Below are 18,186 nucleotides of genomic sequence, written 5' to 3'. Positions count from 1 at the left end.
TTTTATTGCGATTCTTTTATCAGAAACAAAATACTTGTTCAAGAATCCATTGGGAAAACAATGTTACAAAATAACAATTTATAAAGAATCATCCTATTTATCCGATATTTAAAAAAGAAACCAACACTTCTGAACTTCTATTATGTGGATGTTGTATTCTGGTTTGCCTAAATTGCAAACATTATATTGAGAATGAAGATATGGTATATTTAATTAAAATGTTTCTAGTTTATTACTTATATTATTTTCATATTTATATTATTGTTTTTATCATTAAAAAACTTAGCTATAGAGAGCAAATAAATCCAACTTTTGAATCGCCCGGCGTTTTATCTGTCATCATGACATTATCAATACTAGCGACATCACACAAACATTATGGGAAGTTCAAAATAGCCAACATAAACAAGTGAATTTCTCTAATACACAATCGTATCGTATTTATTCATGATGTGTTAAAACCGATTTAGTTATGTCAATTTTTTACAAACCTTCGATGAACAATTAGCTTATCAATCATTTATCGCCATACATGCAGTAGATAACGATCATCAGCCGTAATTATCAAGTGTTTTAACCAAAAAATGGTAAATATCAATGGAGAAAGCTTGCTGTTAATGATAATTTCTTCCAAACAGTGAAATATGTTTTATTGAGTACATGTTCAATTGTTACAATTGTAGGTCCTCAAGTCATGGAAAAGTTCCCACTAAGAAAGGGTACAAATATACCAGCAAATCAGCCCACAACTTATCAAACGGTATACAATAAAAAGGTAAATGCTATATTGCCTTGTTGTGCTGCTCTGTAGCTAATCTGTTACTTTATGCTCTGCAATGACTAACAAGTAATTGACAGTTCTTTATTTTTATTATAAAAAAAATAGTGTAGTGATAAGTGAAGTTTCAAAATGACTTTAATACTAGAATCCACAGGAGTAGATAATAGACCAAAACAGTGACTTCACCTAGTCTACAAACATGGTACTTGTTTTTTATCACCACTAAAGTCTGAGTGATGTGATGTGCTGCACTGAGTTGTTTGCTTAAATTTGCAATTTGCTTTTGCAGTTTGCTTACACAGCTACTTAATATACACTAAAGTTTTATTGTTAAACATATCTATTGTTACTTTTGTTATATTTGCTGAGTTTTGTACAGTTTTTTGTGTTTTCTCTGGGTTGTGTTGATACCAACATCTTGTAATGACCTGCTAACACACTGCCACGAAAATCGATTTTTGGCCACGCGCAGGTGCTGTTGGCGTATTTTTGATACGCCAGCCTGCTGCAAGAAAAGCGTTGCAGTGATACAATGTTTGCAGTGTTTCAAGTGCTAATCGCGTTGTTTACTTAATTTTACAATCGTTTTCAGTTTACAAATAAATCACCACGCGTAACGTACGTAAATTCGGATGACGATATGATTGACATAAACACATCAGGCATGGGAGATAATAGAGGCTCAAGATTAACAGATGACGACGAAGTCACTGGTATTTATTCATTATAAATGTATTTAGGCTTGAACTGAGCGCGTGTTTTTGTTTGAAGGTGGAGTTGCATTCAGTGGGAGTCATGAACATGGTGACATTCCGGGAATTGGCCAATATGATGATTTCCACACCATTGATTGGCAGAGAGACATTGCCAGAGATCGGATGAGACACAGATACATTATTAAAAAGAAGCAAGATTCGATTTGGAATTTGATTGAGGGCGCACATGATGCTTGGTCTGGCTGGTTATGTGTATTGCTGGTCGGATTGTGCACTGGTGTTATTGCTGGTGTAATTGATATTGGAGCCAGTTGGATGACTGATTTGAAGTTTGGGATATGCCCACAGGCTTTCTGGCTGAATCAGGAACAATGTTGTTGGTCAATGAATGAAACTAGCTTTGATGTTGGCAATTGTTCTCAGGTATATCTTATTTTTTCAAAACAATTAAAGTTTGTTTTGATCATAAAATGTTGAATGATTCATGAATTCGTTTGATATCTGCATTGACTTTATGATGGCGATTATAATAAAAATGGTTTTTTTTTAGTGGCTCACATGGGCTGAAGTTTTGGGACAATCCAAATTTGGCGCTGGCTCCTACATAATATCTTATTTGTTTTATATTATTTGGGCGTTATTGTTTGCGGCATTGTCAGCATCTTTAGTACGAATGTTTGCACCATATGCTTGTGGTTCTGGTATACCTGAGGTAACTTAAAAACTTATATCATTTTAACTTTACTTATTACGATTATATATTTTTCAGATTAAAACCATATTGAGTGGTTTCATCATAAGAGGCTATTTGGGAAAATGGACTCTTATTATCAAGAGTGTCGGTTTAATACTCTCAGTATCGTCGGGCTTGAGTTTGGGAAAAGAAGGGCCGATGGTGCACATTGCTTGTGCGATAGGCAACATTTTATCGTATTTATTCCCGAAATATGGCCGAAACGAGGCAAAAAAGCGTGAAATCTTGTCAGCCGCTGCTGCAGCCGGCGTGTCTGTTGCCTTTGGTGCACCAATCGGTGGAGTATTGTTCAGCTTGGAAGAAGTAAGAACATTAACAAGATCTATTGTCATAATAATGACGTAAGACGACGAATATCATTGTTTTATGAGCATTTTAATTTTTGACCGCGAGAAGAATACTTGATAAGTGTTATTAATGAGTTTGATTTTCTAGGTGAGCTACTACTTTCCCCTGAAAACCTTGTGGAGGTCCTTCTTTTGCGCTTTAATTGCCGCGTTCATTTTGAGATCGATTAATCCATTTGGTAATGAGCATTCAGTACTTTTCTTTGTGGAGTACAACAAACCGTGGATGTTCTTTGAATTGATCCCGTTTATTACTCTTGGAATAATTGGAGTGAGTTTATTGATTGCATTGTTTTCCTGAATTTATATTTATTTTGCGATTTAGGGTGTCATTGCAACAATATTCATCAAAGCCAATCTATATTGGTGCCGGTACAGGAAATTCTCAAAATTGGGACAGTATCCTGTTACTGAGGTTTTGGTGGTCACTGTCATCACCGCCATCATTGCTTATCCGAATCCATACACACGAATGAACACTAGCCAATTGATTTATTTATTATTCAGTCAATGCGGCATTTCTAATTCGGATAACCTATGGTAAATAGTTCTACATAAAAATAGCTTAGCAGTTTAATATCTTAACGATTTTTACAGCGACTACAATAGAAACTACACTGATGTGAACTCTGCAATCGATATTGCCGCCGCAGGAGATGGCGTGTACAAAGCGATTTGGCTCTTGATCCTCGCATTGATACTGAAACTCATCATGACCGTGTTTACTTTCGGCATTAAAGTGCCGTGCGGTTTGTTCATTCCCTCACTCTGTTTGGGCGCAATTGTTGGCAGGATATTTGGTATTGCCGTTGAACAACTGGCGTATAACTACCCGAAAACATTTTTGTTTACGGGTGAATGCTCGACAGGTGACGATTGCATAACACCCGGTTTATATGCTATGGTTGGCGCAGCAGCGGTTTTAGGAGGTGTCACAAGAATGACTGTCTCGCTAGTAGTCATAATGTTTGAGTTGACTGGCGGCGTGCGATATATTGTGCCTTTAATGGCCGCTGCTATGGCTAGTAAGTGGGTGGGCGATGCGTTGGGCAGACAAGGAATATACGATGCGCATATTGCACTGAACGGATATCCGTTCTTAGATTCCAAAGATGAGTTTGCGCATACATCCCTAGCTGCGGATGTGATGCAGCCAAAGTATGAAACATGTAATTTTTCTCTAGCACGAGATAACATATTTGTGTTTCAGACGAAATGAAAGTTTGAGCGTGATAACGCAGGATTCTATGACGATGGACGACGTCGAGCAACTTCTCAAAGAAACAGAGCACAATGGCTATCCGGTTGTTGTATCGATGGAATCGCAGTATTTAGTCGGATTTGTGTTACGTCGTGATTTAAATCTTGCAATTGGTAATTATTTACTATAATTATTCAAAATAACTTCAATTTACTTATGAATTTCTATATTTAGCAAATGCCAAAAGATTGGTGGACGGAATATGTGGTCAAAGTTTAGTAGTATTTACAAGTGGTAATCCACCACAAACTCTGGGCCCTCCACCATTGAACCTGAAGAAGATTTTAGACATGGCTCCTATCACTATCACCGATCAGACGCCCATGGAGACCGTCGTAGATATGTTCAGAAAACTAGGATTGCGTCAAACTTTGGTTACTCATAATGGGCAAGTGATACATTTCTTTGCATTTTGTGATTATTAACTAAATTATTTTCAGACGATTGTTGGGGGTGATAACCAAAAAGGATGTCCTGCGCCATGTGAAGCAAATGGACAACGAGGATCCTAGCTCTGTTTTATTTAACTAAAGCAAATTATATATTAATATATGATTAATATAAACATATTGTATAAACGCGAATCATCAAAGATATAGAAACGTAATGGTGAACGAATAAAACTAGGAAATATATCTATATACATAAATATATAAATCATAAAAACATAATTCGATATACATATATATTATGAATTTATAATAAGAGAGGAACCTGTAAACTGTGTGTATATTGTTACTACTTATTCTGTCTTAGTTATCTATTTCTTGCGCAGCTACTGAATTATTTTATTTGTATATTATGCAATGTATATGTATTTCTTTTTATTTAATCTTTAAAACGCTGTTTATTTTTACCTATGCATTGGTAATTTCTAATACTCTTAAAATTCCATTTGCGTGCAAGTACTGTCTTCCCGTTTTTATAAACCGTAAAGATACTAAAATACTCTTATGCAAATAACATTAATCGGTGATTAAATTAATAAACTTTTGGTAATTCTGCTTGTTTTAAATAATTTGTAACCTACGGCATGATACAGCTTGTAGAATGAATGGCAATTGATTAAAAGGTATATCTCTTAAAAAATCAGGTTCGATGTTTTTATTTTCTTTCCTCTAATTAAGCAATTAATACTTGAACTAACCATACTTGTATACCCGCAAAACCTCACGAAAGTTTCCTAAAGTACCTAATTATTGACATCGAGTACCCGAGAACTCCTTTAAGTATGTGGTCATATTTCGGAATCCCTTTTAAATAAAGAGGTGTATTACTACATATCAGTATTATTCGTTAAATCCACTAATTCATCTACTTAACTCCTGCCTTACCCTATATCCCTAAGAATGTGTTCACAATAAAATCGTAGCGCAGAATCGCAGGTTTTTAGGTTCCACTCTTCGGGTTTGTTTTGGGACTACGCGCTCCTTGGTCTTGTAAACATGTACAGGATAGCTCGCTGAAAATGTTGCATAACGGTATTAGAAACGTTTAATATTTATCCCCATTTTTAAATACCGTGTTGTGTTACAAATTGTTATATTTTCAAAACATGTCGGTATTACACGATATTTAAAAATGGAAATAAATATTTTAAGTCATTATGTGAAGACACTAAAAACCAAATATTTAATAATATAATAAATACGTTGCCATTGCAGTTTCCTAAAACAAACTTAAAAAATAATTTAGTTATGAGAAGGCAAAATAAAAGAATTAAGCAGAGGTAGATATATATTTTCTCAAAATAACAAAGGTCAACCTAAAAGAAGAATTTAATTAGCACATGTTTAAATTACAACTTGAGGGGTGGGTGTTATTGGATTTTGTCTCATTCACACTCGAAATAAATCAAAGCAACAATATATTACTTAACTGTTTATATTTACAATATTGTTAATTAATATAACAGGAATAATAGGAAATATGGGAAGGACCTAATACGTTCCTGCCTGCACAAGGACTTAAAATCGCGGAGCTACTTGTAATAATCGCGGTGACTTCTGAAAGCGGAAAAATTCATTAAACACACGATATGTATCAAATGAAGCTGGTTGCTTATTGGTTAATTTTAATTATTTATAGAGTGCTTATATCAGTTAAAACAAGATAGTTATTTTAACCATTTTATAATTCTTAAATATTAATAATTCTGTAATAAACAATTAACCAAGCTTCATTTAAAATCGTCAATAATATACATACATATTATAATATACGTCTATAAGTTGTACAAATATCATTCACACACTCAAAGGATTTGGGAATAGTTGACTCAATTTTTTTACCTGCCTGTTTTCCCTACCTAACAACATATTTAACTAATAATCACAGACCGTTTCAAATACGTTTGAACAACATTTGTTGTTTTGCGTAATATGCTCGCGACCGCGTTTGACGATCTGTGATTAGGGTGGCGAATCGGTTTTCGCCGCGGAATAATAATACATGTCGTATATGCCTTGTGACCTGCTGCACCACTGTGTGCACCAGGCTATTGGTACCATGTGCACGCACATCGTCCAAACATTTAACACACACAAATATAAACAAAATAAATAAATGCATTCATACCAACAATTAAAATAAAGGTTTCATTCATCAGTCTTCAGCATTCATACAATTTTTACGCGCGATGATTTACGGTCGCGAATTACGATGGCTCAAGTATTTGGAATTATGAGCAAATAGCTAATAATTTGTTGTTGATGTTGTCATCTTTTGTTTTCCACATTGGACATTGAAGCGCGCCTGAAATAATCGAGTTGCAATCGCGAAAACCGCGAATGAAGAATTTAACGCAGTATTCCATCTCCTGGAATAATTTAATATTTGACCAAATTAATTGCTGGTGTCTTTTGATAAGTTAATCGCGCTTTAAATTGCAACCGCGACAGCAAAATATAAACAAATTATCGGATTCAGGCGAATTCTCACGGGATTGTTACGGTGATTTGAATGCACGGGTATATGTTTGCGCATAAATATACAAGACAACCAGTTTGGTGTCAGGTGTACTCACTCAGTGCTTATAGACGTCCGGCGTTTCTAGCAATGCTGGGTGGACTATCCCTGAACCAAGGACCTAGCCTCGAGTGTACCTCCCCTTCGGCTGTTGCATACGCAGCAAAATGCTTTGCGCATCCATCAGTCAGGGGCACTCGTGACTACCCTCCGGTCCAGGTCATCACCACACCTACCTTACATCCGGCTCCTAGAAACTGGGATCCTACGTCAGAGTTTCTCAGGAGGACGCGTCGATATTTTCCAAACTTCTGTCCAAAACGCTGGTAGGATGCTTGTAGTTGACTCATCTTCTTCATCTCCCTCAATGGTAAAACTTCTCGAGTAGAAACCGATTTAGAAGACGTTCTTGATTAGCGAGAGACAAATAACGCGAAACTTTGACGGATAACTCGTATTTAACACGTCGCGCACTCGATTCTGTAGTGATTCGGATAAGATTATTTGTATAATAAAAACTCTGTCGATAGTATTGGTTTATAAACGCGTCGCGACCCGCACTCGATGAGTATTTCGTTACACCTCTCCAGGTCAACCGAATTTATATTTTTATGCACTATTTGCTGTAAAAAAAGATTATTAAGGGTGATAAAAAGTACTGGACTAGGATAGTAGTATTTATAAAAATAGAATGATAATAACAAAAAGATAAATTAAATAAATCAAAGTAAAAAAAGAGTTCTTTGAATTTTTTTAAAGAAATTGAATCAAATTTTATGAAAATTAAATTGAAAATTGTCCCTATTCCGGAAATAATAATTATATAATTATAACAAAATGTAAATACTAAACAAAATAATAATTTCAAAATAAGAATCAAAACTGTCCATATTTTGGAATCTTTAAGATACCAAAAAAAATCTAGGAGAATAGTATGAAATAAACGGTAAAACGGCAAGAAACATACATACGAAAACGCGCCCGGGGTAAAAAAATTTCCAATAAAATCGAATTTGTACCTGAAACACAAGCAGAAAGAACAATTAGTATGTGGAAATTTTTAACGTAGTGCATTTTAATTTATTCATTTATTGTATCCGCGCACTTCACTTCACAATTATTAATGATGCAAATCATGTAACGACATAATTTGAAAATCGCGTGAATTTATTATTACACATGCCCAAAAAAGGCAAAAGTAATTGTTATGCGTATATAAATGAAAATAAATGAAAATTGTACAAAATTTCAAACCTGGTACCAATGATAATCATATTTACGATATTCCGCCATTGTAGTGCAGTGTCCTTAATACTGCGGGCTTGAGGATGGATTTATGGAAATCCAAAACCTAAGCAGATAGAAAAATAAAGTATTAGAAAATTACCCAATAAACGCAAAATAAAATAAAATGTTAAAACCGTTGACTAATTTGTAAATAAAAATTTATAGATAAAGAGGCGAAGAGAGAAAGAGAAATTAGATGAATTAAATGTGTTAAAAAAAGAAATGGCAACAAGTATACTAGCATGGGATTGGAATGTTACAATCAAAACAACTTCAATGTGCTTTGCGCAAGTCACAAGTGAGAAGACATAACTGATAAGACAGGCACAAACTTGCTCGCTCGTACGTTACGTGTTGCAAACGCATCTAGCGTTCACACCTGCCACAAAAAAAGACGATCGAATAGTGCAAAGAGTAAAAACAACTGATAAGATGACCGAGAATGCATTCTTTTAGTCACGTAGGCACAAAATTCGTTAAATGGCAATACGATACATGGATACATAATCAAATGACTTAATTTTATGACTAAATTAATTATTCCTCACAAAATTTAAATCCACATCTTTGTAGCAATTAAAAGTATCTATAACCTGGTATAATTTGATTTCAATTCGAGTAAAAATTACGTGCGATAGGAAACAATATGCAATATACCAATTTTAATTATTATACACCGAAAGTAAAGAAAAATGCAAGAGACTTACATTAGAGTCCGTTGAGTAATGATTTCTAATTAGTTACTTTAATTAATCGTGATATTTTGCAAATTAACGGCCATTTTTTCGGACCTGAACGTGGTGCTGCAGTCTTGTTGAACATGGCGCGTCGACTGAAACTGTGCGGCGCGCTGCGCTTGAGCGCTTCGTTCAGCGTCGGATGGCGTGGTTACAAGGACAAAAGGACGCGAATATCTAATGCAGTATCGCTGCGCCGAGCGTCTCTTTGAAACATTACCAAAATTTCGAACTGGCGCGAAAACTAATCAATTTAAATACAAATTACAAAATATTATAATTAAATATCATTAAGTTGCGCTTCGGCATCGCAGTCACACGCGTTTGTTTGTCAATTCGGGTAACTGTTTTATCTTTTCTAATGATAAAGCTTACAATTTTCATAAATTTGTACAAAGTTAACACTTTTAATTCACTAAATAACATCTTATCAAATTAATATTAAGTATTATAAAAGAGACAGAAGTGCAGAGTACTGCGTGTAGTTGTAATTTATGTTGTACTCCTGACCAACATCAGAAACAAAATGTTACTACCCCATGCCCTGTGAAAATATATTGTCAAAGTTGTAAAAATACAGTTAATTATTTTTTTTATCAAATTAACTTAATTAATTATTTTCTCCTATCGACAGTTGCAAATACCACCAAGGCAAAACATAAAACATTAAAAATTCAATTTGTAACATTAGAAGTTGTAAAATCAAAAAATTACATAAGTGACAAAATTTAATAAAAAAACAAAAATAAAGTGAAGCTATAAGTTGTTCAGGAACAAATGTCGATTTGCATTTTCCCATCTTTGAATATACGAAGTCAGCAGCAGTTGGCATTGCCAACTAGGCAATGGTGATTGATTGCATTTCAATGTTCATTTTGCAGTTCACTAAACTACATCTACGACTACGACTACAACTAATACTACTACTACATACTAGTACTAATACTACGTGCTTTCTACTACTACACTACAAACTGCTCGTGAACATATGAAACACAATCCTGAATTATCTCATTCTGAGATTTGTTGATATTGTTTTCTTCTTTGTAGAATGTGACATCTTTTATTACATTTCTTCTTAATCTTCTTCTCTTTCCACATTCCTTCCTAAAACTAAAACAGAACAAAACACATAAAAGATTAAAGCAATTAAAAAGGCATAATTTGTATGTTTGTTGATGGTCCATGCTTCCGATACTTGAATCCTCATCCCCAAAGCAATGACATCATCCAGCTTCTGTAAATAATTTTATAAAAACTCAGAGTCATCAAAGCATGTATATAATAGTGAATCATTATTTAAATATTACTTACCTCAGCATCTTGGCGGCTGTTCGTGCCTCTGGAGGCAGCAGCTCATTCCTTGATGGGTATACACATCGAACCCTGACCTCCAAAGACTTCTTCTTGCTGGAAAGCTGGATACGTCAGGATCTACCTCGGCGTGAACGGATCTGCACCACATTTGGCCTCTTCTTCAGCTTCGATTAGCATTAATTAAATAAGTAAATAAAGTTATGTAATAAAAAATTAATTCTTATAAAACTCACCTCAGTTTTTTTCCGGCTTTGCAAGGGTAAAAACCCATTCCTTGATGGGTATACACATCAGGTTCTGACCCTTGGTGGTCAGCTAGAAAACTGGCTAATTTGTGACCGTTAGGATCAACCTCGACGTGGACGGATCACATCTTCTTCTTTGACTTCTGTTAACAGTCAAAATAAATAAAATCAAATATTATTACGACCAAATATTATTTTTTTCCCCTGGAGACAGCAGCCCATTCCTTGATGGGTATACACATCGAGCCCTGATCTCCAAAGGCTCCTGCTCGCTGGGTAACTGGATACGTCAGGATCGACCTCGGCGTGAACGGACCAGCACCACATTTGGCCTCTTCTTCAGCTGAGATTAACATCAATAAAATAAGTAAATAAAACATCTAGTGATAAGAAAATGATTGTAATAAAACACACCTCAGTTTCTTTCCAGTTGTGCCTACCCCTGAGGGCAGTAGCCCATTCCTTGATGGGTATACACATCAGGCCCTGACCCCCAAAGGCGGAAAGATAGCTGAACCGAGACCTTCAGGATCACCATCGGCGTTAGTGGAACTGCATCACATCGGCCTCTTCTTCTTCGTCTTCAGCTGAGATTAACATCAATAAAATAAGTAAATAAAAAATCTAGTAATAAGAAAATGATTGCAATAAAACACACCTCAGTTTCTTTCCAGTTTTGCATACCCCTGAGGGCAGTAGCCCATTCCTTGATGGGTATACACATCAGGCCCTGACCCCCAAAGGCGGAAAGATAGCTGAGCTGAGATCTTCAGGATCGACATCGGCGTTAGTGGAACTGCATCACATTGGTCTCTTCTTCTTCGCCTTCAGCTGAAATTAACATCAATAAAATAAGTAAATAAAAAATCTTGTGATAAGAAAATGATTGTAATAAAACACACCTCAGTTTCTTTCCAGTTTTGCATACCCCTGAGGGCAGTAGCCCATTCCTTGATGGGTATACACATCAGGCCCTGACCCCCAAAGGCGGAAAGATAGCTGAGCCGAGACTATCAGGATCAACCTCGGCGTGGACGGATCACATCTGCTTCTTCGGCTTCTTTTAATATTAAAAAATATATATGAAAATAATTATTATTGCCACCAAATATTTATTGTAATTGTAACTCACCTCAACTTCTTTTGAAATGTGCCTTATATCAAAAGAACGCCTCATCTCATCTTGGTCCTCAGGATGGAAGGATCTTCATGTTTCGCATTCAAAAGTGAGACATAATAACGTGCAACATGACTATTTCAAACAGTGACTTTTCGTGCAATCGTGCAAACTGTTGATCTGTAAAGAAATGATTAAATATTTCACGACACTCCCGCACTCGCACTAACAATTGTATAACGGCCCGCACGATATACTTCAACACTCGCGCACTATTAATAATTCACAACAATTCACTATACTCGTAAGTTGATATCAGCATTTAACCATTTCCATTTTTATTTCATTTCTCTTTTTGAGATGTATCCAATTCCATTTATTTTCAGTTGTGGTTGATATTTTTCTTGATAAGTTACTTCTTCTGGGGTTTTGTCTTCTGTCTTCTGTATTTCTAAATAGTTGTTGATTATTTTAAAACACTATATAAACACACTCGCGCACTATGTAAACACACTCGCGCACTCTATAAAAACACACAAACACAATTTTTCTCACAGTTGATATTCATATCCAATTCCAATTTTCAATTTGATTCAATTTTTCTCATTGTAGCTAACCTGAAGTCGATGCTTTGGTTGTTACAGTTAATTCAGGATCCATTATATCTTCGACTCCTTGTAATTTCTCGTTCCTCGTTCAGAATAATTCGGTTGGCCAATATTTTTCATTTTCTTAATCTTCATACATCTTTAGGAAAATTCTCCATCTGTTTGGTTTCTTCGTGTCTTATTATAAATGATACAATTTGAAGCTGCCTGCACATGTTTTTCCCAGAAAATGAAATCTAATTCAATATTTGAGTATCATTCTTAATTTTATTCGGTTCCGATTATTGTTGACCCAATGTTGTATTGTTTTAATTTATGTTATTTATGATGATGTGAAAAATGCGTAAGTGTAGTTGTGTTAAAAATGTCGGATAAGCTGTGCCGAAGCACAGCAATACCCTAGAGCCCAGTCAATGATCATGAACAGGGCAGAAAGTGTAAGTGTATGTGTGTGTGTATGTAACTATAAAAACTGATGAAATTCGATTTTCACTCCCGCACTCCTGCACTATAATTCAACACACGCGCACTATATAAACACACTCGCGCACTATATAAAAATGCACAAACACAATTATTTATGACAGTTGCTACTCCTATCCAATTCCTATTTTCATTCCATTTTTCTCGTTGTATCTAACTTGTAGTTCATTATTTAGTTGTTTCTGTTAATTCAGGATCCATTCTATCTTCGACTTCGTTTCTCATTTGGAATAATTCAGTCCGCCAATATTTTCCATTTTCTTAATGGAATCCACATACATCTTGGGGAAAATTCTCTATCTGATTGATTTCTTCGTGTCTTATTATAAATGATGCAATTTGAAGTTGGCTGCCTGCAAATGTTTTCCCCAGAAAATGAAATCTAATTCAATATTTGAATATCATTCTTAATTTTATTCGGTTCCGATTATTGTTGACCAAATGTTGTATTGTTTTAATTTATGTTATTTATGATGAGGTGAAAAATGCGTAAGTGTAGTTGTGTTAAAAATGTCGGATAAGCTGTGCCGAAGCACAGCAATACCCTAGAGCCCAGTCAATGATCATGAACAGGGTAGAAAGTGTAAGTGTATGTGTGTGTGTATGTAAGTGTGAAAACTGATGAAATTCGATTTTCACTCCCGCACTATAATTCAACACACGCGCACTATATAAACACACTCGCGCACTATATAAAAATGCACAAACACAATTATTCATAACAGTTGATACTGTGTGTGTGTGTGTGTAATTGTTGACCGATTGACTCTACGTATCTTAATGCAAAATTGAAATAAAGTTCAGGCGAAATCAAAGCAGATTTTGTTTACCGAATGTAAACGAATACAAGTTTCCAAGTGATACTGACTGGTGTTTGGTGGGCGTTCCATTTTAAAAGTATTTTCGGCAATTTTCTCATTTCTACAATCAATTCCATCCATTTAAGATCTTCTTCCTTTGGTATATTGCAGAAATCCTTTCACATCATATCAGAATTAATATTTGCAGCAGCAAAGCATTCAGCTTTTCGAGTTCGCTTTGAGCGATTTTCCATAAATTTTAACAGTTTTTAATAAGACACAAGGACTAGTAATATATGATTATAAATACACTCATATCAATGATTCTACCAGTTCACCAAGCACTTCGAATACCTGTATCAAACAAACAAGCAAACAAACTTGTGATTAGTAAAATTCAAGAATAAAAAACAAAACAACACAGAACACATCAATGATTGTCGAGCAACCTGGACCCTGCAACATAAATTAAAAGATTAATTATCAATTCAAACAAAACGCCCTGAAAACATAGAAGAAATATTTCATTAGTTGCTGAAAGAAAAACATAATTCATTAGTAAGGATTTTTTTGGATATTTGGAACTCATTCACACTCACAATACAAATTCATAATAAATAATAACACAAATATCAATAAAACATACAAGAAACACACAAATTGCTGTAAGAAAAAGACATTATTAAGGATAAGGAAGGACCTAAAACCCTGCCTAATGTCAACCAATAGCTAAATCGCGATTATCCTGAAAGCGGAAAAAGATTAGTACACAAATATCTAAAAACAATTCATCATTCACACATCTAAGAGGAGTAGGAGACTTAAAACTATTTTAATAAAACCTGCCTTTGGTCCCTACCTAAGTACATGAGATAGCTTTGTGAGCACAGACCGATTATAATAAAAAGTGCCCGCCTAACACCGACGCGTTTGGCGATCTGTGCTCGGGATGCAAAACGGTTTTGCAACGAAAACAAAAGTGACCGACTGCCACATCCCAGCGGCAGCAGCCGGCTTTTGGTTGCCCAAAATTTAACACGACATACACAAATGAAATGAAATACAATACAGTGCAACACAATCATACCAAAAATATCGATAATTCATTCAACAGGCATGCCATTCATACTTATATTGCAGGCAGAGAGTAAATCTCTGCTTCAAAATGCCGCGCGCGTTGCATTGAATTAATTTGTGTTAATTTGTGTTGTTCTGCGTAAGCAGAACGTGTAAGTGTTGTGTTGAGAATGTAAGGTAATGGGTGTGCCTAGACACACCAAAAACCCAAAAACTCCGCATTCGCCGAAACGAACCGAGCAAAAGTGTAATGTGAGTGTTTATAGTGTGTGTGTGTGTGTGTGTGTGTAGACCGTTTGATTTTACACGAATGTAATATTTAAAAGTGTTCGCGATAACACTTAATTGAAACTTAAAAACGCGGTGCAATATTTGCGGAAAAACGGTAATACTACAATCAGTTCAAATTCAAATTAAATAAAAGTAAAACGCGGATTTTTTTTATTTCGTATTCGTATTTCGTATACTATTTTTAAAAAGTCTTCGGAATAAGACGTTAATAGTAATTTACGTTGATATTTCATAATGAATAAAGATGAAGTTTTCGCGTTAATCTTGAAAAAATTACTATTTATAGATTTGAACTGATATTTTGTTGAAACGCGACCCGGATACATGCGATAATTCATAAAATTACTCACTACTTATGTACATCCGGCGTTTCTAGCAATGCTGGGTGGATTAGCCGAATGACCAAGTACTGGTTTGACATGCCACCCCCGGATACAAGAGTGACATGTGTGCGCCAGCCTTCTGATCATGAGCATAACCACTACCTACCTTAATCCGCTCCTGGAGATAACAGCTCACATCTCGCAGGAGGATGCGTTGAATTTAGAAGTCCAGCGTCGACGGACTGACCCCTCTCTGGACTCAAGACCATCATGTGGGAGTACCCTGTCCTCTCATCATAGATTTGGATTGATCAGGTCCGTTTGGATTGGATTTGCCCTGAAACAAATAAAAATATTAGTTATTTATATAATATAAAATTCAATTAAAGATGATTTTTATTTTAAACTTAAATATTTACCTTTGCTGTTGTATCTTCCTTTAAATATTAGATTGGAATGATTTATTGTTCCATGATTGGTGGTTATTTTGTTGATAAATATCTTAAACAGACAAAGAAAATAATTAATTTATCAATTTTAATCGTTTTTATTCGATAAGTTATTAATTTATTTGACTGTTTATACTTACAGGTTAAGTTGATTGACCACCATTTGATTACTTTTACTGGTACATATTTGATGATGATTTGATAATGATGATGCATTCTGTAAACTATGATTATTATCAATCATAAATTTTCTAAAAGCAAATTAAAACAAAAAAATTAACTGTTTTTTATTTCTAGATAAGTATTTTTTTTAACTATCTTAATATATTTCTAAATTTCTATTGCTTACCAATTGATCCCAGTGTACACCGCTTCTTAAAATGAAAATGTTGATATTTGAATTAAGATGTAGCGTTGTTTAGTGCTTGCAGGTTATTACAGTGCAGAATCATTCTAAAAATTTCAAAAAAAGTAATTAATTACGGTCCGGTACTATTACATGAATAGTTGTTATTTATAAATTATTCAATTGTTTGTGCTTACCAATTGTGTGTCCAATAATTCGGATTTGTGTGTATGTTGATGCCCTATGCCCCCTTTAGTAGAAACCTCGGCGTGGGGAAGAAATGATGTATTCCAGCTTCTATATATAACAGAATTAATAAAAAAAATTAGTAAATAATGTAAATAATTAAGTTTTTGTTACGTTCATAAAAATTCCATTAAATGAAAAATATTTTGAGTAGAATCTGATTATAATAATACTCACCCTTAAGGGCAGCAGTCCATTTCATGATGGGTGTACACGTCGGACCCTGATGTTCAAGAGTTCTTCCGGTCAGAAAGCTGGCTGAATCTGGTGCACACCCCTCAGGACTGACCTCGGCGTGGATGGAAGGACTTTCTTCTTCTTCTTCTTCTTCTGTTAACATGGAAAATATTAGAATAAATATTATTCTGACAAAAAATTTATGGTAATGTTATTCACCTCAACAACTTCTTTGAAATGGGCCTTGTTTTAGTAGAACGTCTCATCTCTCCTTGACCTCAGGATGGAAGGATCTTCTAGTTTCGCATTCAAAGGTGAGACATAACAACGTGCAACATGACTATTTCAAACAGTGACTTTTCGTGCAATCGTGCAAACTGTTGATCTGTAAAGAAATGATTAAATATTTCACGACACTCCCGCACTCGCACTAACACTTGTATAACGGCCCGCACGATATACTTCAACACTTGCGCACTATTAATAATTCACAACACTTCACTATAAGTTGATATCAGAATTTAACCATTTCCATTTTTATTTCATTTTTCTTACTGAGATGTATCCAATTCCATTTATTTTCAGTTGAGGTTGATATTTTTCTTGATAAGTTTCTTCTTCTGGGGTTTTGCCTTCTGTCTTCTGTTCTTCTAAATAGTTGTTGATTATTTTAAAACACCATACTTCACACTCCCGTAGTATATAAACACACTCCCGCACTATATAAAACACACAAACACAATTATTTATCATAGTTGTTATTCATATCCAATGCCAATTTCCAATTTGATTCAATTATCCCATTTTTTTCATTGTATCTAACTTGAAGTTGATTCTTTGGTTCAGGATCCATTATATCTTCGACTTCTCGTAATTTCGAAATAATTCGGTGCGCCAATATTTTTCATTTTCTTAATCTTCATACATCTTTGGGAAAATTCTCCATCTGCTTGGTTTCTTCGTGTCTTATTATAAATGATGCAATTTGAAGTTGGCTGCCTGCAAATGTTTTTCCCAGAAAATGAAATCTAATTCAATATTTAAGTATCATTCTTAATTTGATTCGGTTCCGATTGTTGTTGACCCAATGTTGTATTGTTTTAATTTATGTTATTTATGATGATGTGAAAAATGCGTAAGTGTAGTTGTGTTAAAAATGTCGGATAAGCTGTGCCGAAGCACAGCAATACCCTAGAGCCCAGTCAATGATCATGAACAGGGCAGAAAGTGTAAGTGTATGTGTGTGTGTATGTAAGTGTAAAAACTGATGAAACTTGATTTTCACTCCCGTACTATAATTCAACACACGCGCACTATATAAACACACTCGCGCACTATATAAAAATGCACAAACACAATTATTTATGACAGTTGATACTTCTATCCAATTTCTATTTCCATTCCATTTTTTTCGTTGTATCTAACTTGTAGTTCATTATTTAGTTGTTTCTGTTAATTCAGGATCCATTCTATCTTCGACTTCGTTTCTCATTTGGAATAATTCAGTGCGCCTTTATTTTCCATTTTCTTAATGGAATCCACGTAAATCTTTGGGAAAATTCTCCATCTGCTTGGTTTCTTCGTGTCTTATTATAAATGATGCAATTTGAAGCTGCCTGCACATGTTTTCCCCAGAAAAGAAAATCTAATTCAATATTTGAGTATCATTCTTAATTTGATTCGGTTACGATTGTTGTTGACCCAATGTTGTACGGTTTTATTTTATGTTATTTATGATGATGTGAAAAATGCGTAAGGGTAGTTGTGTTAAAAATGTCGGATAAGCTGTGCCGAAACACAGCAATACCCTAGAGCCCAGTCAATGATCATGAACAGGGCAGAAAGTGTAAGTGTATG

At 34.8% G+C, this 18,186-nt stretch overlaps 1 protein-coding gene and 1 long non-coding RNA gene across 5 annotated transcripts; both read left to right on the top strand.

Annotated features, from left to right (window-relative positions):
- Nucleotides 1–376: 376 nt before the first annotated feature.
- ClC-c (chloride channel protein 3) lies at nt 377–4,863 on the top strand. 3 transcript variants are annotated; one of them, XM_065304994.1, is made up of 12 exons: nt 377–587; nt 684–760; nt 1,374–1,494; nt 1,553–1,920; nt 2,048–2,209; nt 2,267–2,554; nt 2,687–2,869; nt 2,924–3,138; nt 3,196–3,756; nt 3,809–3,972; nt 4,034–4,247; nt 4,300–4,863. In XM_065304994.1, the coding sequence occupies exons 2-12, from the start codon at nt 695–697 to the stop codon at nt 4,388–4,390; spliced, it is 2,433 nt and encodes an 810-aa protein (XP_065161066.1). In that variant the 5' UTR covers nt 377–587; nt 684–694; the 3' UTR covers nt 4,391–4,863. The 3 variants fall into 3 exon arrangements, with proteins under 3 accessions (XP_065161066.1, XP_065161065.1, XP_065161067.1); XM_065304993.1 differs by having other exon boundaries at nt 684–775; XM_065304995.1 differs by lacking the exons at nt 377–587; nt 684–760 and adding an exon at nt 830–983.
- A 6,034-nt stretch (nt 4,864–10,897) lies between these two features.
- On the top strand, nt 10,898–11,467 carry LOC135794082 (uncharacterized). Of its 2 annotated transcripts, none has more exons than XR_010548793.1 (3): nt 10,898–11,023; nt 11,076–11,267; nt 11,331–11,467. It is a non-coding gene; the product is annotated as an uncharacterized lncRNA (long non-coding RNA). The 2 variants fall into 2 exon arrangements; XR_010548794.1 differs by having other exon boundaries at nt 10,940–11,023; nt 11,087–11,267.
- The last annotated feature ends 6,719 nt before the right edge of the window (nt 11,468–18,186 follow it).

Source organism: Atheta coriaria, unplaced genomic scaffold (genome assembly GCF_025399875.1).
Source record: "Atheta coriaria isolate IRGN ID8LTWV9N9 unplaced genomic scaffold, Caltech_Dcor_3.1 hic_scaffold_6_pilon, whole genome shotgun sequence".
Taxonomy (NCBI): Eukaryota; Metazoa; Arthropoda; class Insecta; order Coleoptera; family Staphylinidae; genus Dalotia; species Dalotia coriaria.
Note: the sequence above shows the minus strand (reverse complement) of the source record. Positions and strands in the feature narration are given on the sequence as shown.